We start from the raw sequence: 26,980 nt of genomic DNA on the forward strand, positions 1-26,980 counted from the left end.
CCCCCCCCCCCCCGCCCTCCCCGCTCGCTCTGGCGTAATACACTGTAGCTGTCTTCAGATGCACCAGAAGAGGGTATCAGATCCCATCACGGATGGTTGTGAGCCACCATGTAGTTGCTGGGATCCGAACTCAGGACCTTCTGAAGAGCAGTCTCTTCAGAAGGGACAGGACCAGATTTCTGTTTTACAGAACCTCACTGGGCACCAGATATGGAGCTAACCACCTGAGGCGAGGGCAAAGGGAGCTAAAGGTTATTTGAGTACCGTGCAGAAATTGCTGCAAAGGATAAGTCCACATCAAAAGATGCCTGTAGTGATGGAGGGACAGCAGGAGAGCCTTCTTCCTAGGCCTGTGCTAAACTAGGTTAACCTAGCAAGATAAAGTACCATATTGGTGGTCTATGACAGTTAAAGTGCCGGTATATAGCATACTTAGGCACATTATATTTTAGTGCAGACTTCTTGGTATTTACAGAGGATTGGTTCCATAATCATACAAATGCACATAACCTACACACACACACACACACACACACACACACACACACAAACACACACGCTCTCCCCCACACACACTCCCATATACTTTAACTCACTTCTAAATTATTTAGTGTAACTAGGCAAGCACCCTCCACTGAGCTGAACATTCTATCTAATGTGAATGCTACAGAAATAGTTGTTATGATGGATTATTTACAAAATAATGATAAGGAAAAGTCTCCACTTCTTTGGTACAGTGGAATTTCGGTCTTGTTTTTACAACACTGCTTTAAAAAGCTGGAGTTGTTTAAACCTGAGCATGCAGAACCCACTAGCTGTGGAGAGAGGACTACAAATATAAATGCATAATCCTTATTTTTCTAAAGATTTATTTATTTTATATATATGAGTACACTGTCACTGCCTTCAGACACCAGAAGGGGGCATTGGATCCCATTACAAATGGTTGTGAGCCACCATGTGGTTGCTGGGAATTGAACTCAGGACATCTGGTAGAGCAGTCAATGCTCTTAACCGCTGAGCCATCTCTCCAGCCCACATAGTTCTATACTAATCTTAAAAGTTACTTAATAAAATGTGGTTCTGTTGTTGAATCTTAAAGCATCCCTTGGCAATGATTTGGCTATCACTAAGGCCTTTGCAACTTCTTAAAACTTGCTTTCCAGCATCAGTCCAGGAACTGAGAGGGGGAAAAGAACTAGTTAGTCTTTGATATCTGCTGCTGTTCAGGACGCATGTACTTAAGCAAATTGTTCTTGCTTCTAAATTATTCATGCATAAAAATGAGCCAGGGGATGCTGCCTGTCACACAGACAGCTGAATGTTACACAGATTCATCAAATGCAAAAACTGCCAGAGGCTGATCATATTACCATCCCTCCAGACCTGCTCCTCCCTCATCTCTCCTACTCAGACAATTAAGCCATCACTGGTAGGAACCAGAAAATCATCAATCCCTCATTGTTCTTCAACCTCCACATCCAATTAAGGACCAGGATCGAAGCATACATGGCAGACTCTGCCTCAGCTTGGTAACCAGCCCCATATCTTTGGAGAACTAATGACATTCTTTCAGCATGAATGTGATGAATCCTCAATCAATAGCAAATGCCTAAGTACAAAGTTTGACACATTTAAAGAATTCACAAACCCACTGAAGATACTTTTTTTACTTTAAAAAAAAAAGTGTGTGTAGGAGTAGATTATAGATTACCTCGAGCCACAAGCGCCTTGGATCCTCAAGAGAGGTAGATGCTCTTATCCACTGAGCCAGCTCTCTGAATGAGTGATCTTGTTCTACAGGACTTCTTGTGACTCTAAGGTCTGCCCCCACATTTTAGCCAAACAAAAACAAAAACAAAAAAACAATGACTTCTTTCAAACACAAATCAGAGTACAGTAATAGACTGAGGAAGGTCAAATCTCTCCAGCAAGACACTCAGGGCTCTCCAACCACTCTTCTCAAGCTTGTCTTCCATAATGGGCTACACACTGAGTTCATCTCTCAGGAATGCAAAGCCACCTTGGTTCTCAGTGGTTCTAAGTTCCCTGTATGTTCTTATGCTGTCCAACTTTCCCTCCCACAGAACTCTGATTTTGTAAATTTCTTGGCAGCTACTTGCCTCACACGACTTATTTCGGGCCTTTTCTAAGAAAGCCTTTCTTGGGCTTTCAGGTTGGACTAAAAGACAACAGATCACTGCATTAAAATATGCCATCGTCTACTTAAAACTCTCACTCCTTCAACTAACTAGTGCAAGGCGAGGCTGAGTTAGTTCTCAGTAGATAGACAGTGTAGCGGAAGAGGAGTCGCCACAGGGTTCTGAGAATTGCCTTGAGAGGTGATATCCAATATACAACTAGCACCGAACTCCAACACCGCCACACACACCACCAGGCGCTCCAGAAACCGCTAGCCCTCACTCCGGCCCACCGGGAGCAGGCGGTCCCTAGGGTCATCCGGAGCCTTCCGAGCAGTGGGAACGCCCAGCTGCATCCACTTGAGTCAGCCAAGCCAGAGAGATTCGATAACTTGCCCCAACATCACAAAGTTTACTTGGGGACCCCCAACAAGAGCAAGCTTCCAAAACTCTGCACACATGCCTCGTACAAGTGAGGATGTAGACAGCTAACTCCAACCCCACCGGTGCAACAACAATCAGAGGGAGGCCTCAGGCTCTTGCCGAGCCTGGTCCCCGGGGAGGCAGGCGGGAGACCTGTCACCGGAACGCGGGTCCCTCTCTGACCGGGCACCGAGCTCCTCTTCCTTTCCCCGTTTGCACTCAATCGGTGCCTCAGCCTCGGGACCCGGAGGGAATGGGGAGACGGCGGGCCTCGGGGAACACCCCCACACCCGCACCCTCTGGCCCGGCTGGGGCGAGGCCCGGTTCTCACCTCTCCTCCTCGGCTAGTCCCGCGGTCGCCCCCGCCTAGCGGGGTGTGGGATGGTCCAGCGGCGGCGGCCCGGAGGCTACTCCAGTTCGTGATCCAGCTCCAGCTTTGCCAGTTTTCCTGCCCTGGTCCGCTAGGCCACGCCCCTGACATGCGCAGGCGCAGTGCTTAGGCCTCACCTCCGGGAACCTAAGGAACCTCGTTCTCGGACCGGAAGTCGGAGGGGCGGAATCTAGCTCCGAAAGCACTAGAGCGCCGGAAGTTGTGTTGGTGGTGGGAGGTTTTTTTTTTTTTTTTTTTTTTTTCTTCCTTAGTTTGCAGTGGCTGTGCTTTGAATTTAGAGACTGCGGCGACGGTTTCGTGGTCCACGCTGCTCCTGAGACTGCCAGGATGTCTGCGATTCCTGCAGAGGAGAGCGACCAGCTGCTGATCCGACCCCTGTAAGGGACGAGCTAGAGATGGATGTGTGAGAGCTTGGAGTGATCCCCGCGGAGGCAGCTGCGGGTCCAGTCTCTCAGGCTCAAGGGGTTTGGAGAACGTTGATCGAGGGGCCATCTAGGTTGAATGTCATTTTTCCTTCAGTCTCGGGGAGGGTATGTCGGAGTTGAAAAAAAAAAAAAAACAGGTCGTTGGGCGTTTTCATAAAGACAGGGTTGCCAGTTAACAGAAGTCTGGATCTCGTACATCAGGGCAAGCCTTGAGGGAACCGACAGGTAGAGGACAGTGTAAGGAAGAACTGCATCTGTCTCCTTTCCAGGCCACTACACGTGCTCAGATGGGCGGGGAAATTAACGTGATGTGAGTGTGTACTTGCAGAGCTCAGACCTTAGCAGAAGGTAGGAGGAAATTGGAGAGGGGAGAGCAGAGGTGTTTCGACGAAAAATTAAGAGCTAAATCACCACAAAAGATTGGTTTTGAGTGGAAATGGCGTTCTGGAATGTTTTGTAGAGTTGACTCACACATTTAAAGGTGCAGAGCATATTGGATGAGCGATGAGACTCTACACGGGATTGTTGCTCAGTATGAGACATTAGCTGGCACCTCGTGACTCTGTACATTTTCAAAAGATGGGAACTATCTCCTTTACCCATTCATAAAGGAAGATTTACTGATCACTTACCAATGAATGTACGCAAGTGTTGCTGTCATCTCCCTATATACACTAAGCAAATATCAAACAAACAAACTCACCAGGCATGGGCTGAGTTCATTGATTTCACTCCTTTGGTGAGATTGTAAAGTGGGGGAGTGCTGGAATGAGTTTGTGAAAACAGAGACCTTCCTTGGAGTCACCCCTGAAACCCAGTCTTCCTGTCTAATCCGGAAGTAGCATCAGTGACCCCCACTTCCTCATGTGGAAAAAAAACCACTCACTGTCTGTCGTGCTCTTGGGCAGTGCTCAGTAAGTGACACCAGTGACCATGCTCAGTGCTCATTTTGACATCTGTTTCAGGAGCATAGGTCAGCACTGTGCTGAGTCTCAAAACAGTTGGAAACGACCTCTGACAGGCCTCAGGAAGCCTGGAGATGTGATTGACATTTGAGCCAAGGCTTAAAGAGTTGGTGAGATTAAAGACAGGGTAGGAACCATAATGTTCCATGCGAACATGACTTTTGGCCAATTTTACTTTGGTTGCATTTAACAGGTTAGCAGATGGATTGAGGCAGGCTCTCTCTGCCTTATGAAGGCCCATGTGTACATACAGCTTGAGTGTTTATCACACTAGTTACAGTAAACCAACAAAAGATTTAAAGCAACTGTGTAGTACAGTGGGAATTACATTAAGAATGTGGCTGCTTCCCCTTTAAAAAGCATTCAGTGGCCTTTGGCTAGTGACCCATGGAGCTGTGAAGAGGGGGCAGAGTGAAAATATCACTTTGGGAGAAGTGGTAACGTCATTTGCTTCAGTCAGTGTTATGACAAGAAAAGCAAAAACCCACTCCAGTGCGGTAAATGAATAGGGATGAAGTGAAGAGAATCTGAAGTGATGTAATCCCAGTCCAGTTCTGAGTGATGAGAGCTGGTAATCAGTGAGGTGAGAGCTGATGGAGTAGGAAGGATTGGGTTTGAGGAGTTCAGGAGTAAAGTCCGGAGGAGTTTATAACTGGTCAGATGTCATCTGAAGGGATAGTGGCGGGACATAGGCAGAGAGGACATGTCAGATCCCCTGGTTCTGTATAGGAGGTGCAGCAAGGGAAGAAAGTTTGACTTTATTATTTGGAGGGAGCTGTAAATATGTAACTCACCATACGGCTTATAAAGCTGTACACTTCAGTATGTACTTGTTTGCTTTGGAGTGTGTATGTGTCTGTAGGTTTTGTGTAAACAATAGGATCAGCTATGAAGCACACACTGGCCTGGAACAAACCCACAACAGTTTTCTTGCCTCAGTCTCCCCAGTGTTAGGATTACAGGAGCATGCCATTGTGATGAGCTTCAGTGGTTTTGAGTGTGTTTGGAGAATTATATAGTCTGTGTTATGATTGTAGGGCACAATCCCAAAACACCTGCATTACCCTTTTTTAAAAGCTCAGCTCATTAGGCTTTAACTCATGTCTCTCCACCCTCCCAAACCTTCAGCAACCACTAGTCTATTTTCCTTCTCTGTGGATATGCCTTTTTGAGACATTTTATATAAATAGAGTTACATAGTATCGGCTGTTGTTGCATGGTTTATTTCACCTAGCTTAGCATTTCTTTTTTCTTTTTTTTTCTTTTCGTTTTTTTTTCGAGACAAGGTTTCTCTGTGTAGCCCTTGGCTGTCCTGGAACTCACTCTGTAGACCAGGCTGGCCTCGAACTCAGAAATCCAGCTGCTTCTGCCTCCCAAGTTCTGGGATTAAAGGCGTGTGCCCGGGCTAGCTTAGCATTTCTAAGGCTTCTGATTTGGGAGTTTGTAGTTCATTTGGGAAACATTTGAGACCCCATAGCAGTATCATAGTGGACAAGATAGACATGTTTCTTTCTTTCTTTTTTTTTATATTGATTTAAGTTTTATTGCATTATGATGAGAAAAGATACATAATTTCAGTTTATCTGAATTTGTTAACATTTAAAAACATATTTTAAAGATTTATTTATTTATTTCATGTATGTGAGTCACCAGTGCTGTCTTCAGACACACAAGAAGAGGGCCTCAGATCCCATTACAAATGGTTGTGAGCCACCATGTGCTTGCTGGGAATTGAACTCAGGACCTCTGGAAGAACAGTCAGTGCTCTTAACCTCTGAGCCAGCTCTCCAGTCCTCAAAACATATTTTAAGTAAATAGAATTGCATCACATTCTTCTTTCCCTTTTGTACCCCAACTCCTCCCAGAGACCCTCCTCCCATCTATACCTGAAATACCTTTTTTTTTTTTTTGACAAACATGTTTCTTAATAGAGCTTCCATTTTAATGTGTGAAGTACACCATAAACAGAATACCTTCATGTAGCTGTGTTGCCCTGCAGTAATGGGGATGGCAGAGCGAGCTTGCTGTAAAGGATAACTTAGAGCTGGTAGTTGAGAAAGAGTCTGAGAAGATGAAACCTGAGCTGAGACCCAAATGATCTGAAGGAGCCGGTTGTGTCAGGAGCTGAGAGCAGAACACTCCAGGAAGAAAGAGCCAGTCCAGTGGCTTCTGAAAACTAGTTTGGCATATTAAACAGGAAGTGCCTGGCAGCTATCCCAGCAAAGAGGCCTGAATGTCAGGTACATGTACCAGGGGTCTAGAGTTCAGAACAGTCTGAGCTGCAGACATGAGACTCTGAATTCAACAGCATGTCAGATGCATGAGTGGAAACAACAGCATGGCCGGTGTATGAGTGGAAAGACCATCAAGTTGGGAAGAGGGCCCAGGAGACACTCTGGGATATTAGCATTCAGAGGCTAGAGAGCCAAGGCAGATAAGTGAAGAAGAAAAAAAACTGGGAAAGCCAGCAAGACAGGAGTGTGGAGTCAGAGAAGCCAGGAAGTGCTCGAGGGAACGATTAAGCAAGGAAGGTAATGGTTGCCAAGGGGACTGGTTGGCTTAAGGACCAAGTAGAGCTTGTTTGCACTTAGCAGCAAGAACAATCTCAGAAAAGTAGCTGGAAAAGGCTGGTGAGTGGAGTGGGGAGTTTAGGAGGGATGTGCAGGCAGGCAGCTCTGTGGGGAAGCTGGCTTAAGAACAAAATGAGAATCATGGAGATAAAAATCAAGGAATTTTAATTGAAGACAAAAAATGGCCATGGAATTTAATTAGGACAGAGTCTCACTGTGTTCCCTGGCTGTCATGGAGCTCTCTGTAGGTCAGGCTGGCCCCAGATCCACAGAGCTCCACCCACCAGACAGCTTTATTCTCTGTCTATCCCCCAAGTGCAAGGATTGCATCCCTATTGTTTCTTATTTTCTTAGTCTGTAGCTAGCCCAGTGGGTTAGGCTCTGTTTGCTGCTAGATCACAAAGTCTTTGAGGTCTGATTATTCTCAGGCAGTTAGTACCACATTTAAGAGTTCATTGTGAGCTAGATTTTGGGGGAAATATCCAAGAAGCTGAAACCATGGTAACCAGGCTACGTGGTTAGATGATCTCAAGGTAACACTGACGTGATGGCTTTGCTCTAGAAGTATTACTTGACTGCTTGCCTACATCTTCAATCTCCCATAGTACCCTCCTGAGGATTGCTTTTCTCTTTTTTCTACCCTGATACTCATCCTCTGTTTGAACTCTAGAACTGTCCTGGCTCGGGAATTAAATGATGGGCAGTTTAAGTTGTGAAAGAATTTGAATTTAGTATGTTGAGTGTTACTGGGCTGGAGTGAGACAGGCTGTACTGAACGCTGACGTATTTGACGTGGCCCCTAGTGCTGCCGCTGTCAGTATGTGCCTTCACACCAAGCTTTGGGCCGCTTGATTGCTTTTTAATCGCTTTATTTCTCCCCTTGACTATTTGCAGTGGTGCTGGGCAAGAAGTGGGAAGATCATGTATTATTCTGGAGTTCAAAGGAAGGAAAATCATGGTAATTATTATTGTTATTGTTATTGCTGTTTGGTACTGGAAATTGAGCTTTGGGCCATGTGCATGCCAAGCATGTATTCTACTGCTACATTACTAGCCTGGGTAGTGATTATTTATACAGTCAAGAAAACAGTAGAGCTCTGTCTGTACTGGCTGTTAGGTCTGTCCTACTGAGCCTGTTACCTCTGTAGCCCTGTCTGAGAGAGAGGTGTGGAGCTAACACTGTGTGCTGAGAGAAAGACTAACCACTTTGCTTAAAGTTACTTTAGGTTACTTTGATTAAGTAACCTAAAAAGATATATTGTAACACTATAAAACTGCCAACTAGATCTGCCAGACTGTTGTCTCTTCAAAGTCCTTGGATTCCCTTGTCTGGATAACCTGAGTACCCCACCCCTTTGGGAGATATCAAGGAGCTAACTGCCTTGAATGGATGTCAATTTTGGCCACTCCACAAGTGGCACCAGTCCTGATGGCCCTGCCAGGCCCATCTCTTTGCCTGAGAGGCTGAAGGCTGAGGAGCACTGGAGCCAAAGGCCCCAGGAGGAAGGCAGGCGCTGGCCCTAGCCCCTTGATTCACCTTTCTTCTTTGGTTTTCTCTGCCTTTGTTTTTTTGTTTTTTGTTTTTTGTTTAAATATTTTAAAGATTTATTTATTTATTTTATGTATGTGAGTACACTGTAGCTGTCTTTGGACACACCAGAAGAGGGCATCAGGTCCCACTGCAGATGTTTGTGAGCCACCATATGGAGTTGAACTCAGGACCTCTGGAAGAGCAATCCGTGCTCTTAACTGCTGAGCCATCTCTCCAGCCCCTAGTTCTCTAAGTCTTAAAAAAAAACAGCATGTGTCCACCAAGTCACCTATTTAAAAAATTATTTTATGTGTATGGGTATTTAGCCTATATGGATATCTGTGCACCGCACTTGTGCCTGGTGCCTGTGGAGGCCAGGAGAGGGCATTGGCTACCCTAGAAATACAGTTATAAGTGGTTGTGAGCTACCGTGTGATTGCTAGGCACTGAACTCAGGACCTCTGGAAGAGCAGCTACTGCTCTTAACCTCTGAGCCATCTCTCTCCAGCCCTCATTTAAGCATTTCTTAACATGGAAGTAATGCCTGGTAGAATGAGTCCCCAGTCATCAGCCTGCGGGAATGTGTTGATGGTACTCTCCCTGGTGGGACAATTATTCCAAATCTACAGACTTGTAATTGTCTACCGACTCTTAGCAGAGTACTTGAGGAAGAACTAATTCATTTGTAGAGTGAACCCCAGCAAATCTGTGCTGCTAAATGTGAGCTGTTTATAAAGAGATTGGAGCTTTCGTGAGACTGTTCTGAGTGCACATGCACTGGGCTCCTCAGAGTGTGGTCCCGGTGTTTGTGTGCTGGATGAGTTTTAGCAGATGTGTAACAGGTTGTTATCTGTTGTGTTTGTTTGGGTTTTTCCTCCTTCAGCTGGACTGTGGGATCCACCCTGGCCTGGAAGGAATGGATGCTCTTCCTTACATTGACCTCATCGACCCAGCTGAGATCGACCTTCTATTGATCAGTCAGTAAGTTTCCCTTTAAACTTAATACCTGTCTACAAGCCTTTGTTGTGATGATCACGTTTTCCAGGCTTTGGTGTGGGTTTTTGTTTACATTGTGTATGTGTGTTTTATGAGTGTGTGTGTGTGTCCAGGTATACGTATGAGCATGCACATACCATAATAGTCATGAGAATCAAGAGGACAGCCTTGCTTGTTGGCAAGTCCCTTTATCCTCTGAGCCATCTTGCTGGTCAGATTTTTTTTTTAAAGATTTATTTATTTTATTTATGTGAGTACACTGTCACTATCTTCAGACACACCAGAAGAGGGCTTCAGATCCCATTACAGATGGTTCTGAGCTACCATGTGGCTGCTGGGAATTGAACTCAGAACCTATGAAAGAGCAGTCAGTGTTCTTAACCACTGAACCATCTCTCCAGCCCATACTGGTCAGATTTTTGTTACTTGTTTTTTGTTTTTGTTTTTTTAGTAAACTGGGACTGGTATTGCATGCCTTTAGTCCCAGCACTGGGAGACAAAGACAGGCAGATCTTTGTGAGTTGGGTTTTAAGGCCTGATCTATACAGTGAGCTCTGGGTCAGTCAGAGCTCTGTCTCAAAATGAAAATAAAATGAAAATTTGAAAAGAATGAAACCAAATTTCTCATTGCTCTGTCATCAGGCTAGCGAAGTTAACCAGGAAGCACCTGCATGTGGCAGTGAGTATGGGGAGTAGGGACGTCCTCAGGTGGGAAACTGAGGCAGCCCTCTCACAGGAGCTCCTTGCTATCTTGTCACAATCCTTTATAAGAGCTTCACTTAGGGAGGGTATGGTGATGCACACCTGCAGTCCCAACACTGAGAAGGCTGAGGCTGGATGATTGCTGAGTGTGAAGCCAGTACAGGTGGCACAGCAAGACTGACTCGAAAAACTTCATTTAATGATGGTGAAGCTGGGCAGTAGTGGTGCATGCCTTTAATCCCAGTACTTGGGAGGCAAAAGCAGGCCATCTCTTGAGTGTGAGGACAGCCAGAGCTACACAGAGAAACCCTGCCTCAAAAAACCAAAAAGAGAAAAAAGATGTGGTAATAGGTTTCAAATTTATTTCCCTAAATTGTTATAATTCTGGCTGTCGAGTGTAGATTTGGTTCATGTTCTTTCCCTTCTGATTAGTCACCGATAGAGTGGAGGAGCATCAGGAGAACAGAGGATGAGGTACTAGCTGCCAGGCCTGACAGGAGTTTGACCCCCAGACCCCATGCTAGAAGGAGACCACTGACATGCCTCCTCGGTCTTCTCACAGCATCCCACTGTACTTAGCACACTTTTGTCCGTTGAGCAGGAATTGGAGCAGTGCTGGCCTCTGGTATCTAAAGGCCTAATGGCCCTGTTTCTTTGTCAGTTTCCATTTGGATCACTGTGGAGCCCTGCCCTGGTTCCTTCAGAAGACAAGTTTCAAAGGACGGACATTTATGACCCATGCCACAAAAGCTATTTATAGATGGCTCCTCTCAGACTATGTCAAAGTCAGGTAAGTCACTTCACTGGGTTCCATAGGCCGCACTGATACTTGCATTTCAAGATGCAGACCCAGGAAATGTCCTATACATCAGCACCGTCTGACTTTAGTGTATATATGGTTTACATCCTTTCAAACATAGAACCAAATCTAGAACTCAGAAGGTCTGATAGAAGTGTTTTCAGTATGGGAACTGAACCTGGAGCCGTGTGTGCCGTGGCAAATGCCCTGTCCCTTCCCTGTGTACTGTGACGTTAAGAATATTTTCTGCCTGTCTAGGCGGGCAGTGGTGGCACACACCTTTAATCCCAGCACTTGGGAGGCAGAGACAGGCGGATTTCTGAGTTTGAGTCCAGCCTGGTCTAGAGTGAGTTCCAGGACAGCCAGGGCTACATAGAGAAACCCTGTCTCAAAAACCAAAAAACCAACCAAACAAAAAATGTATCCATATGTCACCTCCATTTCAGCAACATATCAGCAGATGACATGCTGTACACTGAGACAGACTTGGAAGAAAGCATGGACAAAATCGAAACCATCAATTTCCATGAAGTTAAGGAAGTTGCAGGAATCAAGTTCTGGTGTTACCATGCCGGCCACGTCCTGGGAGCAGCCATGTTTATGATAGAGATTGCTGGTGTGAAGGTACGCTCTAGCTTGAGCCCTTTCTCCCCAGGAGGAGGCAGTGCAGAGCTTCTTGCCCCTGAGAGGTGTAGAAACTTCCCTAAGACTTGCAGAAGGTGAGAACACCAAAGCGGGTAAAGCTGAGTCACTGCTGATTCTTTGAGGATATCCCTTTCCTATCATAACAGCCAGTTCCCCAGCCCGCCACAGGCTTGTCCCACTTCAGTGTCCGTCAGAAAACTAGTTAGTGGCAGACGGTTCTGCCACTGCTTCTGTTTAAATTAAACATGGTGGGCAAGATGGCTAAGCATGTAAAGGTGCTTTCTGTACAAGCCTGTGGGCCTGAGCTCAGTTCCTAGAACGCATGGTAAAAAGAGAGAAAAACTCTCCGAAGTCACCCCCCAACTCCCCACACCTGCTGTGGCATGCACCCACCCACCCACCAACACACACAGTACAGCTAAAGTTAGGTCACCCGAACTAAAACATGGTTTGTGTTTGTGTCCTTGACTTGGAAGGACTCAGATAAGCACCTGAGCAGGTGGCCTGAAGAAGTGGAGAGTTTGGTCAGCACAGAATTGTGCGGCCGTGTTGAGGAGAGGAAGGTGGAAATGTCAGTGAAGTTGTAAAAACTGGACTGGACTGAGGAATCTACATAGTTTACTAGTGTGGGGAGCATGTGGTTACACATATGCATGCATGCCAGGGTGCGGGGAGTGAATGTAGGTGTGTGTAGTAAGAGGGCAACTTGAAGGAGTTGGTTCCTTCAACCATGTGAGTTGCAGGGATTGAACTCCGGTCATCAGGCTTGGTTGGCAGCAGGTGCCTTTACTGTCTGAGCCTTCTTGCTGGCCCTGGGATGCTAGACTCTAGGGCATCTGTCTACACTCTGGTTATACACCAGAATCAACTAGGCAGCTGTTTAAACATGCCTTGGATGGGACCTAGAGAGGAAGGCATGGCTTCTTGTAAGTTTTTAGTAATTCCACTTTAGAAACTGGAGAACATGGTTTACTGAAACATTGTAGCGCTTGACTATGTGAAATGTCCGCACACCTAGTCATACAGTGCCATCAGATCGCTCATTCTTGTGCTGCTCCAGAGCACCAAAAGTCAGCAGGAAATAGCAGAATGCAGATCTGAACCCTCATTTGGAATTTGACCCTGCTAGTACTGATATGTAGATTATCTTTGAGGGTTGATTATGGCATATAATTCTCTGGAAAGTTGGATTTACTAATTGAAACACGGGGTGTCTTTAGTGACTTAACTTACACGTTTAGAATTACATGCAGGCATTGCATCTAAAATTCCTTAGGTGCAGGCAGGTGAGTTTTCTTTTTTAAATTCAGTTTTGACTTGAGGGTTTGACTGCTTAACACGAAGAGGAGCCTTTCCCAAGTCTTGATATTCTAGTTCTGTGTTTTCACAGCTTTTGTATACAGGTGATTTCTCAAGACAAGAAGACAGACACCTGATGGCCGCTGAGATTCCTAATATTAAGCCAGACATCCTGATCATTGTAAGTATTAACAGACTGGGTTACAGTTAGTGTAATGGAAACCTGAACTCTTTCTAGTTGCAAAAAAAATCAGTGTCATGGTGCTGACATCCTGATGAATAGTATCACGGTCCTGACGTCCTTGATGGGCATCTATGGTTTGTTCATACGAGGATTTTCTTGGCTCTTTTTTTCTCTCTTTTTTTTTTAATGAGAAAGTTTTTTTTTTAAAGATTTATTATTTATTTATTATATGTAAGTATACTGTAGCTGTCTTCAGACACTCCAGAAGAGGGAGTCAGATCTTATTACGATGGTTGTGAGCCACCATGTGGTTGCTGGGATTTGAACTCATGACCTTTGGAAGAGTAGTCGGTGCTCTTAACTGTGGAGCCATCTCTCCAGCCCTCTTAGCCATTTTTTTGTCTCTCCCCTTTGCAAACAGTACATTCATGCTAACTTAGTTTTAGAACCACAGTCTGTCTCTGCAGCATGAGGAGGCGGGGTGGGCCTCCCTGCCACCTGCTTATCTTTTCCTAGGTGATGTTAGGAGGACATCTTAAATGGTTTTTGAGGTGGCCCCACTGCCTTTGCCATGCCGATGGCTTTGGCCTCTTCCACAGGGTACTTGTCACATTCTGTTAGTTTGTAGGTCTCGAGGAAACAAAAGAATGATGGTTGACAGTGTCAGGGAATGGTCGTCTTCTGGGCCTGGAACATCATGTACCTTTGGTCCCCATGGCTGTGGCTTGGACACATAGCTGCCAAAATGTGAGGAGCCCCTATTGCTGTTTCTGGGCAGCATGCGGAGTGGATTCCTTGTGGCTTGGCCGGGTGCTTAAACTGCCTTAAACTGGGGAAGAGATTTCCCAACCCTGGGAACAAGTAGCTCCTTCCATGTGACTTGTGCTGCAGAGCAGAGCTTCCCTGGCTATGACTTGTCTGGTGCTACAGCAAGTGGGCCGGGTCTTGGATCCTGCATTTCTGATGAGTACAGGAGCTGCAGCAGTGCCCATGCGGTGAGGCTCCAGGGCAGGCTCTTGAATACATGCCTGAGAAACATCACCTACTGATACTTCTAAGGCTTTGACTTCTCCGTGGTAGGAGAAAAAAAAGATGTAGCAAAGTTATCTTGAGGGAGAAGAAACGTTTTATATAGTGATCCCTAACTCCATTTCTGTAACATTCTTGGTAAGATTTTAATTCTAATGTTATTTGCTGTTTTTTTCTAGTTACTACTATAACAACACGTGCTCAGGTGAATGCAGTGTTGCTGAAGAAATGAATCTCAGCCTCAGCTTTTCCTTAATGCTTAAGCTCTGAACTCTCCAGGGTGGTTGGTCTTGGTCTTACATATCTAATCTGTTATTTAGGAGTCTACGTATGGGACCCATATCCATGAGAAGCGTGAAGAGCGAGAAGCAAGATTCTGTAACACTGTGCACGACATTGTCAACCGAGGGGGCAGAGGGCTCATTCCTGTCTTTGCTCTTGGAAGAGCTCAGGAGCTGCTCCTGATTCTAGGTATTTGAGTGACTTACTCTCACAGCCTTGGGTACAGCGCTTTATCTTTATTTAAGATTTATTATCTTTATTTATCTTTATTTAATGCGAATGAGCCGGGCGGTGGTGGCGCACGCCTTTAATCCCAGCACTTGGGAGGAGCAGAGGCAGGTGGATTTCTGAGTTCGAGGCCAGCCTGGTCTATAGAATGAGTTCCAGGACAGCCAGGGCTACACAGAGAAACCCTGTCTTGAAAAACAAAACAAACAAACAACAAAAAAAATGCGATTGATTTGGGGACTGAAGATATAGCTCGGTGGCAGAGTGCCTAACCAACATGCACGAGACCCCAGGTTCAATCCCCAGTGCTACAGGGGGCAATGTGGGGACCTGGTGCTGGTGAGAGCCAGGAGGTAGGGGGAGGGGAAACAGCACCTCACGTCCACTGCTGCTAGGACCAACCTGGCATACCTTTCTGGTTCCCTTCAGTGTCGGAAGCTCTCCAGCATGAGCACCTGTAGACTGGCTGTGACACTTCTAGGACATGAGGAGAGATAGGTGAAGGCATTTGTACTTAGTCCTTGCTGTTATATCTGAGGGTTTGTTTGTTTGTTTGTTTGTTTTAAATAAGGCCTTACTGTGTAGCCCACAGTAGACCAGAATTTTCAAGTGTTAGTGTCCCAGACCTGAACTTCCATCATTGTAGTATTATCAGGAAATACCGTGTCAGTGAATATAAGTTGACTTGGAGGACAGAGTGTAGATTTTTCACACTATATTCAGTATGCCCAAAAAGAAAAAAAGGACTGAACTACCTGTCCGATGGTCAACACATAGAAACACGAAGGAGTAATAGGAAGGTGATCGGCTGTGATCTGCTTCTCCGAGTGTTTTCCAAAAACTACAGTCAGTGTGCATAGCTTTGTACTGCGAGGGGTGTATGTTTGTGCTTACTGATCCTCCTGAGCTTGAACTGCCATGATTCTGTGAGGGACACATTGTAGACAGAAAGGGCCTGCGTTCACAGCAGGTGTCTGTGAAGTAGAGGTGCCTGTCCTCGATCCCAGTGCTTGCATCTCTGAGTTAGGGATGAACAGCGTTCTTGTTACAGTAACTGGAAAACAGGCAAGGGAAGATAGGCTAACGCCTCTCAGGACCACAGCAGTCCTTGATGGAGACTGCACTTGTTCAGTTCTTTCCTCTGAACCTGATGGTGAATCAAGTTGGTCCATCTAGATGTAGAGTGAAAAGCTGCCGTAACCAGCAGAGAGCAGGGGAGTGAAGGTGGCTCTGTGCTGTCACAGATAAAGATGTCAGCCATCTAGGAACCTGGTGCAGATGAGCAAGGAATGGCATCTCGCTGTGACTGTCCATGTACCCTGCGTGCACTCCAGCTCCTAAGCCCTTTCAGACTAGACAAACCTGGGCAGCATGTTTACAAGATACTGGGATTTAATAAGGTTTTCCCTGAAAACAGGAAAAAACAGGCCTTCAAATGAAAGTATTTTGTTCACAACTTTCATTAATCAGTATAAATATAAAATGAAGCATTTGCTAAAGAGTCCATTTTTTTTTAATCTGTGATCATAACTTTGTTTTATTTTTAGATTTTATATTACTAGTTATATTTGTAGTTTACATTAATAAGGATCAGGGTTTTGATAAACTCATTCAAATATAGTTTTATGGTACTCAGTTCAGATGTTTTAGAGTTAGTTATTGTTATCGTGATTTGAGTTGTTTACCTCGCCTGCCGAGTGATGCTTGCCTGTGGAACCTCTGCAGATGAGTACTGGCAGAACCACCCAGAGCTGCACGACATCCCCATTTACTACGCATCATCTCTGGCCAAGAAGTGCATGGCTGTGTACCAGACCTACGTGAACGCCATGAACGACAAGATCCGGAAGCAGATCAACATCAATAACCCCTTCGTTTTCAAGCACATTAGCAACCTCAAGGTGATGCTCTGGAGGAAGGGGAGGCACAGCGGGAGATGGATGGTGGGAGGGGGTGGGCACACTGCTGCCGAGGCTCTCTGCTCTCCAGCCAGCTTCATGGTGCTGGGATTCACTGGCATCGGGCATGTCCTTGCTCAGGGTCTCTGCATTCCCTCAGTGCACAGCAGAAAACCTGGATCTCTCCTGCCATGGGAAGAAAGTCCTGACAGGAGAAATACGGCAGGTTACAGGGTTAGACTCTGTTGTTCACATCTGATCCTCTTTGATTAGCACTGCAAACTCCGTGTATGAATTTATAAAACTCCCATGTTTGCATCCCAATATCAATTAATAGAATCAAATTTAAAGTATATTATGATCTAATGCTTTTCAAATATGATGAATTTTGTTTGGTTGGTTTTGGTTTTTATTTTTTTGAGACAGGGTCTCCCTCCATAGCCCTGGCTGTCCTGAAACTCAACTCTGTAGACAGGCTGGCTTTGAACTCAGATCTGCCTGCCATTGCCTTCCGAGTACTAATATTAAAGGCATTCGCCACCATGCCTAGCACATTTTAATTTTGTAATGTGGCGGTTAAGCATACAGTGCTAGCTAGTGTCACCATGGCCCATGCAGAAGTGTGATTACTTTAAGTGGAGACTGTTTGACTGTGACCCTTTTAACCCTTCCTTTGTCTCTCAGAGCATGGACCACTTTGACGACATTGGCCCCAGTGTTGTGATGGCCTCACCAGGCATGATTCAAAACGGCTTATCCAGAGAGCTGTTTGAAAGCTGGTGCACAGATAAGAGGAATGGCGTCATCATCGCAGGGTACTGTGTAGAAGGGACACTTGCCAAGGTCAGTTTCCATCTTGGGGTGTGTGTGAGCCGATATTTCATCCAGAATGCTGGCAGAAGTCCTGCTCAGGCTCTGTGCTTTTGGACGTGGGGGTTATTTACATAGACTTCACCAGTTGAGCTTTCCCCAGACATTTTTGCTCAAAACTACTAGATTTTTCAGATGAGGGGTACACAGCCGTGACATGGACTTTTACAGAGCTGTATAATGTGCCAGGGCTGACGGCCATCTCTATTTTGGTATAAAATGGCTGTTCTTAGCATGTAGGATGTACACATTATAGTACACTACAGAACTTTAAAGGCAATTAATGGACGTCCAGGCAAGAGTGTTCTCTTGCCTTCTTGCTGTCAACATCTGTTTTAACTTAAAAATAGAGTGTGGTTTCTTGGTCTGATCATTTTCCTCCTCTGCACATTCTATGAAGCTGTTAGAGAGCCTGCTGGTCATTGCTGGCCATTTGCTTAGCTGGCTCCAGACTGGAGTGTGGGTGCTGCTGAGAGAAGCTGTAGCAGCTGGGTAGAGCGTCCCACCTAGTCATCTGACCTTCTGATTTCATGTTTACTCAATAGAAAGCACAAGCATTTAGTACTTGCTAAGTCAAGAATGTCAGAATGACGCTCATGGTACAGTTCTCAGAGTTAACATTAGAGATCGTGACTGTGCAAGACGTAACCAAAATGCACCTTCTTTTATCTAATTGCAAAGTCTGTTTTTCTTGTATTTGTTTCCAACAGCACATCATGTCTGAACCTGAAGAAATCACTACCATGTCTGGACAGAAGTTGCCACTGAAAATGTCGGTTGATTACATTTCTTTCTCTGCTCACACAGATTACCAGCAAACCAGTGAATTTATTCGTGCTCTGAAGCCGCCTCACGTGGTTAGTCTGTGAATTCCATGTGTAGTAATAAAGCTGCATGAAACGCACGGGGTTCCCACAAACCCAACTCTTTGTGTTCCTTTGTGAACAGAGCATTCTACTTGCATTTGGTTTAACCTTTGCTCTTCCCCTTTGACTTAGGCCCATTGCACTGGATTTCCTCATTTTACAGACTCCTTCAGACTTACCAACCTATTCTAGTGTTCTCTCTGTTTTCTGCTGCCTCTCCAATAGCTTGAGTGCCAGGCTTAAGCATCTGACAACTGACCTTGAACCCCTAACTCCTTGTTTTGCCTGCTGTATATCTGGCAAGTTATGGAGCCTCTTTGTGCTTTGTACAAATAAGGGTGCTAGCACTTCATAAGGTCATTGTGCAGAAAGAGTGAGAGACTGTGATGAGCTTGACACAGTGCCTGGCCCATAGTGCGTGCTTTATCTTGTTATTAAATTGATAGTGCAAACATCATTTCACAGAGGAGAAAGTCATAGTAAATGTTTAAGGTTTAATAGATACAGATGTAAACACATACTGTGTTAGTTCCTTATGTATTAGTATAACTTGTTTATATTCTTAAGTATCATGAAAGTGGTAATAATGAGCCAATGAGCTGTGGAAAGAGGATTGCCTCAAAAGCCAGCGCTTAGCATGTGTGGAGGTAGAAGGAGAACTGAGCAGAGCTGCCCCCGACTTCCACAGGCATGCTGAGGCCATGCACACACACATCATACACTCACGGGATGGTGATAATAATGAATAAAATAAGGCTGGCAAAAGTAACAGTTACATATTTCCATGGATTTGGAAGAGTTTTAAGCTGAAGTCAATTAGGTGTTTTTAGTTGGAAGTGGAACAAGTGTCCATAAAAATAGATGACTCCCTCCCAGCGATCTGAAAACGTGCTTAAAGGAAATGGACTTTTGTTGGTGTTTTTTGTTTCTTTATCAAATATTTTTACTGTTCCAAAAAAATATACAGCACATAGTTTCAGCTTTCACCATTTTTTTTTTTGTTTTTTTGTTTTTGTTTTTTTTCGAGACAGGGTTTCTCTGGATAGTCCTGGCTGCCCTGGAACTCATTCTGTAGACCAGGCTGGCCTTGAACTCAGAAATCCGCCTGCCTCTGCCTCCCAAGTGCTGGGATTAAGCTTTCATCATTTTTAAGTATGGAATTCAGTGGCATCCTCTACACTGATGTCACAGCCACCCCCAGTCCAGGTTTCAAAACTTTCTGCTACCCAGTAGAAGCCTGTGTGCCCTGTTCTCCTCCCTCGGGAGTGCCTCCAGCTTCCCTCTCATTGCTGACTGTCTCTCAGAGGCTGACGATTCTCACTATTTCACACAAGCAGAGTCATGTGTTTTCAAGGTCTAGCCATATATCTTCTGCTTTCAGCTGAGCAATTCACACAGTTCAAACAATTTCACTGTTTATCCATCAGGCTGTTGATGCAGTCTGGCTAGTGTGAGCCACATCTAGTGTCTAGTTGTATCCTTAGCTTTGGAGCACTTCCAGAAGACAGGTCCTCCCAGGTGTTTGCCCTCTGCACCTAAAGAACAGCCTCTTCATGGAGACGGTCATTCCCCTCTGCAGCAGCATATGTAGCCTGTATAATTTGAGCACAAGTGTAGATCCTATCATGTTTCTGGTGTGTACATGTGTTTCGTGTGTTCTGGTGTGTGTGTGTGTGTGTGTGTGTGTTTCATGGATGGCACCCCATACTTTGAGGTCAGGTGAGGAGACTGTTTTGCTTTCTCTGCTGCCGCTGCTGCTGCTGCTGCAGTTTTGCCCTGTTGCTGGCTGGCTCTGTCTGTGCCTTGGGTTGGGACTTGCTGTTTACACTCTTAATAACCAGCACTATTGAATGTGGCTGCATGTGAAATTACAGTTGTAGTAGCAGTAGCCTATATTTGCTGCTTACAGAGAATCAGGATCCACGTGTGTCCTATGCATGCGCCTGCTCAGTCTTCACATAGAATGCTGTTATGGCACTGAGCAGCTGAGGTAGCTTAGTCAGGGTTACACAGTACACAGCAATGCTGTGGTTAGTGTCTAGGCAGCTCAGACTGAGCCTTTCACCCCAGTGAGACGAGCCTTAGCCTTGAAGTAATGCGTCCACAAGCCAGATAGAAGCTCTCTGCCAGTGGTCTGTCAGCTAGGTGCTAGGTGCCTGCCACAGAAAGACAGAGGCACTAAAAGCAGGGACTGACAGCATGTGCTAGAGTGGTAGACACCCCTAAAACACTGCATTTGGTTCTGAAGCACCTCATTTGCAGTTGCTTTAATAAACAAGCTCTCAGAAACCTGAAGAAAACTGGATGTTTTCTTAGCAAGAGCAAAATAAAGTGTGTACTTTAAGCTGGAAGGCCTGTGGAGGCCATCTGGTTCAGCCTTTGAAGTGAACATGGAAGCTAGAAATAACCGAGGCTATGAGTCCAGTTAGTGCTTAGAGCAGTCTCTTGATTCTTTCATAAAGTATGTATGCCTAGGATCCAGACAGAAGAGAGCATGCCACACAAATTAAAGGGGTGAAATTTGGTTCTTAAGACCAGGAAGTTAGGTCTGGAGAAATGGCTCAATATGGTTCAAAGTGCCTCCTGTCCTTCAGAGGACATATTTGATTCTAGCACCCACACACAGACATCCCATGCCCTGCACGCCCCCCCCCCACACACACATAGAGAGAGATACAAATAAAAATAGTCTAAGCAGAAAGGAATGTTTCATCAGTTAAAGTTCTCTATTTTATGAATTAACTAATGTTCTTAAAGACAGTTTCACCATGGTGGAACGTGTTTCTTTATACTATCACTTCTTACTCTGCAGATTTTAGTCCATGGGGAGCAGAATGAAATGGCCAGGCTGAAAGCAGCACTGATCCGAGAATACGAAGATAACGATGAGGTTCACATCGAGGTTCACAATCCTCGGAACACAGAGGCTGTGACCCTGAACTTCAGGGGAGAGAAGCTCGCCAAGGTACAAGGCAGCAGGTGCTGACCCTGGCTGTACACTTTTCAGGGAGATAAGTTCAGATTGTGTGTGCACAAGTGTGTGGTGTGTGTCTATACACCATGTATGTGCCTGGTGCCTGAGGAGGTCTAGAGAGCATCAGATCCCCTGGAACTGGGGTTATGGATGGTTGTGCTCCATCAGTTGGGTGCTGGGAATCAAATGTGGGTCCTCTACAAGATCAGCAAGTGGGGTCTTACCTGTGCCATTGTTGTAGCCCCAGGAGAGATATTCTTATGAGAGATGCCCTTGGTGGCACAGGCTTAGGATCCAAGACTGAACAGGAGGGTTGAGAGTTTGATGGCAGCCTGTGCTATAATAGTGAAACCTGCCTCAGAGTATCAAGAAAGAAAAAAAAAAGGCAGAGAGCCTTCCTTTTTTGATTTGAGACAGGGCTTCTCTGTGTAGCCCTGGCTGTCCTGGATCTCACTCTGTAGACCAGGCTGGTCTCAAACTCAGAAATCCGCCTGCCTCTGCCTCCTAAGTGCTGGGATTAAAGGCGTGCACCACCACTGCCCGGCCCAGAGAGCCTTTCTTACAGAATCATAGGGACATAAAGACCTTAGTAGGACTTAGGCGAGTGACCTTTGCTCCAGATAGGAGGGCTTCTGGGAGAGCTCTGCCGCTGGCTGACTGCAGTGGACTGTTTCTTAGGCCTGTAGCACTGGGCAGTTAGTCAGAAACCTGTAAGTGCGTGCTGTGGGGGAGTAAAAGGGGTTCCCTTCTGATCTCGGAGAGCTGCCTGCTGGTGGCTTAGGTGTGGCGCAGTGCTCCAGTACTTGCCTAGCCACGCCCACAAGATGGAGCCATAGCACCAGCAAAAACAAATTTGTTTTTGTTTTTGTTTTTGTTTTTAAGATGGGGTTTCTCTGTGTAGCCTTGGCTGTCCTGGAACTCACTCTGTGGACCAGGCTGGCCTTGAACTCAGAAATCTGCCTGCCTCTGCAAAAACAAACTTTTTAAAGCATTAGCTCTGTTTATTTTCTTCTTATTCACATCATCACATTCAGGTGCATCTCTCTGAGGAAAGCGGGCTCCCCAGCATTTCAGGAGAGTGTGCTGTACCCTGTGAGGGCCTGCACACTCGCTGTCTCCATAGCTGCTCATGGGCAGCTGCACTAGGTAGACAGATCTTCATCCCTGGGAGCTCACTGCTGTGGAGTGGAGAGGATATACATGTGAGGATTGTGGGTTCAGCTAGACATGGTGGCACTTAGGACATGGAACAGGAGCAAGGAGCAAGGCCAGGCTCTGCTGTGAAGTGAAGTATAGACCACACCTGCAACCTGTCTACAAACAATTGTGGGTTTTGAATCTGTAAAGTTCCCCACCCCAACCCCAGAGTGGTTGAAAGTGTCCTCTCATTGTCTGATCCCATCTTTGCTGACCTTATTTCCTATCACATAACTGATACACTTGCCAGTGGGATGGGGCACCCTCCACACCCCAACTCTGGGTGATGACAGCCTGAACCTCTGCCTTGACACCACTCTCTTCTGTTTCCACTAGGTCATGGGCTTTTTGGCAGACAAGAAACCAGAACAGGGCCAGCGGGTCTCTGGAATTCTTGTTAAAAGAAACTTTAATTACCACATACTCTCTCCCTGTGACCTCTCCAGTAAGTACGATATTTACTGTGGAATGCATTTTGAGCTCAGCACAGAAGGAAAGTCTGTGAAAAAGTGCTCAGTCTGGTGGTGTGCAGTGTGTGTATGTTGTTGTTGTTGTGTGCTGCTTAATTGGGAGTATTTTGTGAAGGAAAGGGGTCACAAGCATACTTACTTACCTGGGAGATAAATCACCTTTCAGCTATCATATCTCTCAATCAAATAAATGTACATGCTCGTTTTTTTTTTCCACTAACTCTTTAAAAAACTTTTATTTTTAAAAGATTTATTTTTACTGTTTTTAATTGTAGATGCATGCATGCTGGTGCATGCCTTTAGAGGCTAGAGGGTCAAATCCCAGTACAGTTGAAGGAACTGGCAATTGACCCAACCTGGGTGCTGGGAACCAAAGCTGGATCCTCTGCAAGAGCAGTATGTGCTCTTAACTGCTGACCTCTCCAGCCTCTGTGAACTCAAACTCTTCGGCCAGTCTCTGGGCTGATGCTGTACCCTGAAGAGTTTCTAAATCCCCGTCCTGGCCACCAATATGCCGCTGTATTGAGGGGCAGTGTTAGGAAGTGCCGATCCTGGCATTTCTGTCCCCAGGGACAGTGAAGGAGAGACTTCCCTAGAGAGTTGGGACGTGCCTTTCAAGTCAGGAAGGAGCACTGGTGCCTGGGACATAGTGAGGGTTATATAAGACACTGGGCAGAAAGGAAGGCGCAGAGAGTGGACAGACTGACCTGGAGACGTCCAAGGATTATGGACTGGGGTGGTGTAGTGAGGTAGACTGGGAACGGGCAGCAGCAGCCTGTCTGCTGTGGCACACAAGGACTGTCATCCTGCTGGGTCTAGGATAGTTCTGAGCCTGCTGCTTTTTTCTTAATCCTTGCTGTGTGATTCTGCAAGGTGTCTTTTGTGTAGTTCTATCGTTTCTTTTTTGGTTTTGGTTTTGAACCGTTGTCTCACTTTGTAGCCACACTGGCCCCCAGTTTCAGAGCCCTTCTTGCCTCTGACTCCTTCAAGCTACGATCATGTGTTTACTGCCATGCATGCCCAGCTGGTCAGTTTCTTAGAGCTTAGTGTTTATTCTGATTTTCTCTTCAGATTACACTGACCTGGCCATGAGCACTGTGAAGCAGACCCAAGCCATCCCGTATACCGGCCCATTTTACCTGCTCTATTACCAGCTCCAGAAATTGACAGGTGTGTTTACTAAAATTTATCTAATTGCGTTTTTTATTAGGAAGTTTTTATATCTTAGAAGCCATGTTACTTCATTGTAATTATTGTCTCATGATTCCATGTGCACATTACATTTTATCCCTAAAAGTTAAATTTTTAAAAATATTCTCAGATTTTTTAAAAAATCCTATAACATCTTTGATCACTTACTGTTCTAAGAATATCAGTGGCTAACTATTCTAGTTAATTATAGCTAAAATTTTATTGTGTCCTTTGTTACCAGTAAGTCCCAGTACTTACTGGGTGGGAAAGGTCTCAGTGGGAGCCTAAGTCTGTGTCACCCTTTCTTGCCCTTTTAAATGAAAGGGTTCTGTCTTTACCTGACTGGAGGGTGTGGGCACCCCAGATTCTGATGTCCTTCCTGCTGCTGAGCCCCTCGCAGCCCCTGGAGCAAAGTGATATCCTGTAAGAAATGGGAAGGGGGAATCCTCCCTAACCCTGCATTGAGCTCAAGCAAGAACTAAGGCCATATTGAAAACCCATGAAATGTGTCTGAATCCATCACTTGAGAACTAGTGAGTCTTCAGCACCTGAACTTCCCTGTGTGGTGATCAGACTCTGGGTGAAGGTGGTGAGTTGTCCCAGGAGCCTCCTAAAGCTGAGGTGCTATAGAGACCGACTCTCCAACTGCTGGCGAAGGTGTGGGTGGCTGAGATGTATGTGTAGGAGTTTATGTACTGCGTTGTCTCCAGTTGCTGTAAGCAGCTAACACAAAGCATAGCCATCAAGTGTTAACAGTTTTCTCCTTCACAGCTGCTCTACTTTACCCCGTAAAAACAAATGCCTCTTAAGGTCTGTAGGAAAAGCATCCGAATCTTCTACATTTTTTCAGGTGATGTAGAAGAATTAGAAATTCAAGAAAAGCCTGCTCTGAAGGTGTTCAAAAGCATCACTGTGGTGCAGGAGCCGGGCATGGTGGTTCTGGAGGTGAGGCCAAGCCACCGCCTCCCAGTGGGGAGGGCTTCAGTAAGCAAGTGTGATCACAGAGCAACTTGGTTACTGGTATTCCAGGATGCCACTAGTTTTAAAGAGGGGAGTTCACAGGCCCAACCCTAGATAAAAACAGTAGGCAACTAAGGCATTCTGGGAGCTGGAGAACTAGTCTTCACCAGGGAAAGTCCCCTGATTGGTTTTCCAATACCAGTGGCCAGCCTTGAAATCATACACATACAAATAACATTGTACATGCTGAGCAGGTTTTATTTTTATTTATATATATAAAAAGGGTTTATATATATATATGTATATATATATATACACACACACACACACACACACACACACACACACGCACACATAGTAGCAACAAGTTAAAGAGGCCATGAATGTGAAAGAGGGTAGGTGTGGGGTGATTAACATGAGAGAGGTTAGAGGAAAGAAAGGGAAAAAAAGATGATATCATTATAGGTTAAAAAAGAAAGGTCTTAAAAGTCTTGAGGAAAAATTGAATTCTGGGGTGGCACTGTAGCTGAGTTGTCAGTGCAGCCACACACACAATATCTAAGGATAGTAACTATATTCGAAGCCCTGGGCCAGCCCCAGGCACCACAGAGAACTAGGTAATCCAACTATGTGGGAGACAGAGGGGAGAGGGTCAGAAGTTCAAGGTCGTCCTTGACTACATAGATAGTTCAGAATCAGCCTGGACTGTATGAAACCCCATCTCAAAAACAAGCTGAATTCAGACAAACTAGTCATGCTACTTTCCTGTAAGAGTAGTATTTTCATGTTTCAAATAAACTAAAGGAACCCAAATCCAAGGGGAGTTAGACATCGTTAAGTTAGGTGGGGACAAACATAAAAGCAAGTGGATTCTTTTCTTTAAAACAAACATTACCAGGGCTGGAAGGATGGTTCTGGGGTGAAGAACACTGACTGCTTTTCCAGAGAACCCAGGTTCAATTCCAAGCACTAACGTGCCCACTCTAAACCATAACTTCAGTTCCAGGGCTTCCAACACCCTCTTCTGATACATGGGGCACAGGCATACAGGCTGACAAAGTAGTCATACCCAGTTGGGGTGGGATAGGGGGTGAGACCCAAAACAAACAATGTTTGTCATGCACGTATATCCGTATCTGGTCATGTTCTACAGGTGTATTTCACCCTCTTGTTCTGCTTCAGAATCTGAGTTTGAGTCTAGTCCCAGCAGTTATGTCCCATGTGTTACTTTGGGGTTAATTTTCTCTTTCATAAAACAGTTGGGGAAGTTAAGTGGTAATGCATGGAAACCTTTTGCCACAAAGATGGGCTTAGGTTTCTTTTTGCTGATGAAAAGGAAATGAAAGCAGTCAGTCTCCTGACTGAGAGTCAGTCATTGCAGGCACAGCTGGGAGCAGCAGTGTGGCTGAATCATCCCTTCCTGATTCTGTCTCTCTTTGTAGTGGCTGGCAAACCCCTCTAATGACATGTATGCAGACACAGTGACCACCGTGATATTGGAAGTTCAGTCGAATCCAAAAATAAGGAAAGGTACAGACTCACTCCTACTCACCCATCCATCTCTTCCAGGTTCTTTAACTAGGACTTTGTGGAGCCCTGAGTAGAACTTAAGTTCTCCTGGTATTCTAGTGTGTGGTTCTGAGGTGTGCACACAAGAGTGCAGATCTGACTCATCATCCTTATGATAGGACTCTGGTCACGGTCCTGCAAAGGTACCAGCGCTCCTAAAACACTATCTACAGGGATGCTAAACCACTGCTCAGCTCAGCTGGCATCTCTGTCGGGAAGTTGGCTGTCCTCCTGCTCAAAGGAAGGCACTAAATAGAACAGGAGCCCAGGCAGAGAGTACTTGTGCTGTGGTTGGCAGCTTGACCTGTAGCTGCAGTGTACTATGGTGTACATCTCCAGATGTGCCACCTGGCAAGGGGCCACCCTGATGTACTC

The 26,980-nt window shown here is 45.5% G+C and overlaps 2 protein-coding genes and 1 pseudogene across 6 annotated transcripts in view; 2 read left to right on the forward strand and 1 right to left on the reverse strand.

Moving 5' to 3' along the window:
* Positions 1-3,090, reverse strand: part of Itgb1bp1 (integrin subunit beta 1 binding protein 1) — a 17,679-nt gene extending 14,589 nt beyond the window's left edge. The window contains exons 1-2 of one of the 5 annotated variants that reach the window (XM_031356936.1): positions 2,896-3,007; positions 1,715-1,824 (exon numbers count right to left, since the gene is read on the reverse strand). Coding sequence is in view for 1 of the 5 variants with exons in the window: in XM_031356934.1 (XP_031212794.1) it covers positions 2,896-3,045 (150 nt within the window). In the remaining 4 variants the exon portion in view is untranslated. Of the gene's footprint in view, positions 1-1,714; positions 1,825-2,434; positions 2,453-2,895 lie in introns of those variants that run through there. The other 4 variants (XM_031356937.1, XM_031356934.1, XM_031356935.1 and 1 more) reach the window with 4 other exon arrangements.
* The window catches only part of Cpsf3 (cleavage and polyadenylation specific factor 3), a 29,214-nt gene continuing 5,308 nt past the window's right edge, over positions 3,075-26,980 (forward strand). Inside the window, exons 1-15 of the mRNA XM_031356932.1 lie at positions 3,075-3,332; positions 7,810-7,873; positions 9,330-9,427; positions 10,806-10,934; positions 11,390-11,567; positions 12,979-13,068; positions 14,421-14,571; positions 16,336-16,511; positions 17,193-17,351; positions 18,089-18,235; positions 21,057-21,209; positions 22,752-22,860; positions 23,957-24,055; positions 24,927-25,021; positions 26,479-26,566. Of these exons, the coding sequence (XP_031212792.1) occupies positions 3,283-3,332; positions 7,810-7,873; positions 9,330-9,427; positions 10,806-10,934; positions 11,390-11,567; positions 12,979-13,068; positions 14,421-14,571; positions 16,336-16,511; positions 17,193-17,351; positions 18,089-18,235; positions 21,057-21,209; positions 22,752-22,860; positions 23,957-24,055; positions 24,927-25,021; positions 26,479-26,566 (1,786 nt within the window). The 5' untranslated portion in view covers positions 3,075-3,282. The remainder of the gene's footprint in view (positions 3,333-7,809; positions 7,874-9,329; positions 9,428-10,805; positions 10,935-11,389; positions 11,568-12,978; positions 13,069-14,420; positions 14,572-16,335; positions 16,512-17,192; positions 17,352-18,088; positions 18,236-21,056; positions 21,210-22,751; positions 22,861-23,956; positions 24,056-24,926; positions 25,022-26,478; positions 26,567-26,980) is intronic.
* On the forward strand, positions 4,693-4,818 carry LOC116081304 (annotated as a pseudogene).

Source organism: Mastomys coucha, unplaced genomic scaffold, assembly GCF_008632895.1.
Source record: "Mastomys coucha isolate ucsf_1 unplaced genomic scaffold, UCSF_Mcou_1 pScaffold6, whole genome shotgun sequence".
In the NCBI taxonomy this organism is placed as follows: domain Eukaryota; kingdom Metazoa; phylum Chordata; class Mammalia; order Rodentia; family Muridae; genus Mastomys; species Mastomys coucha.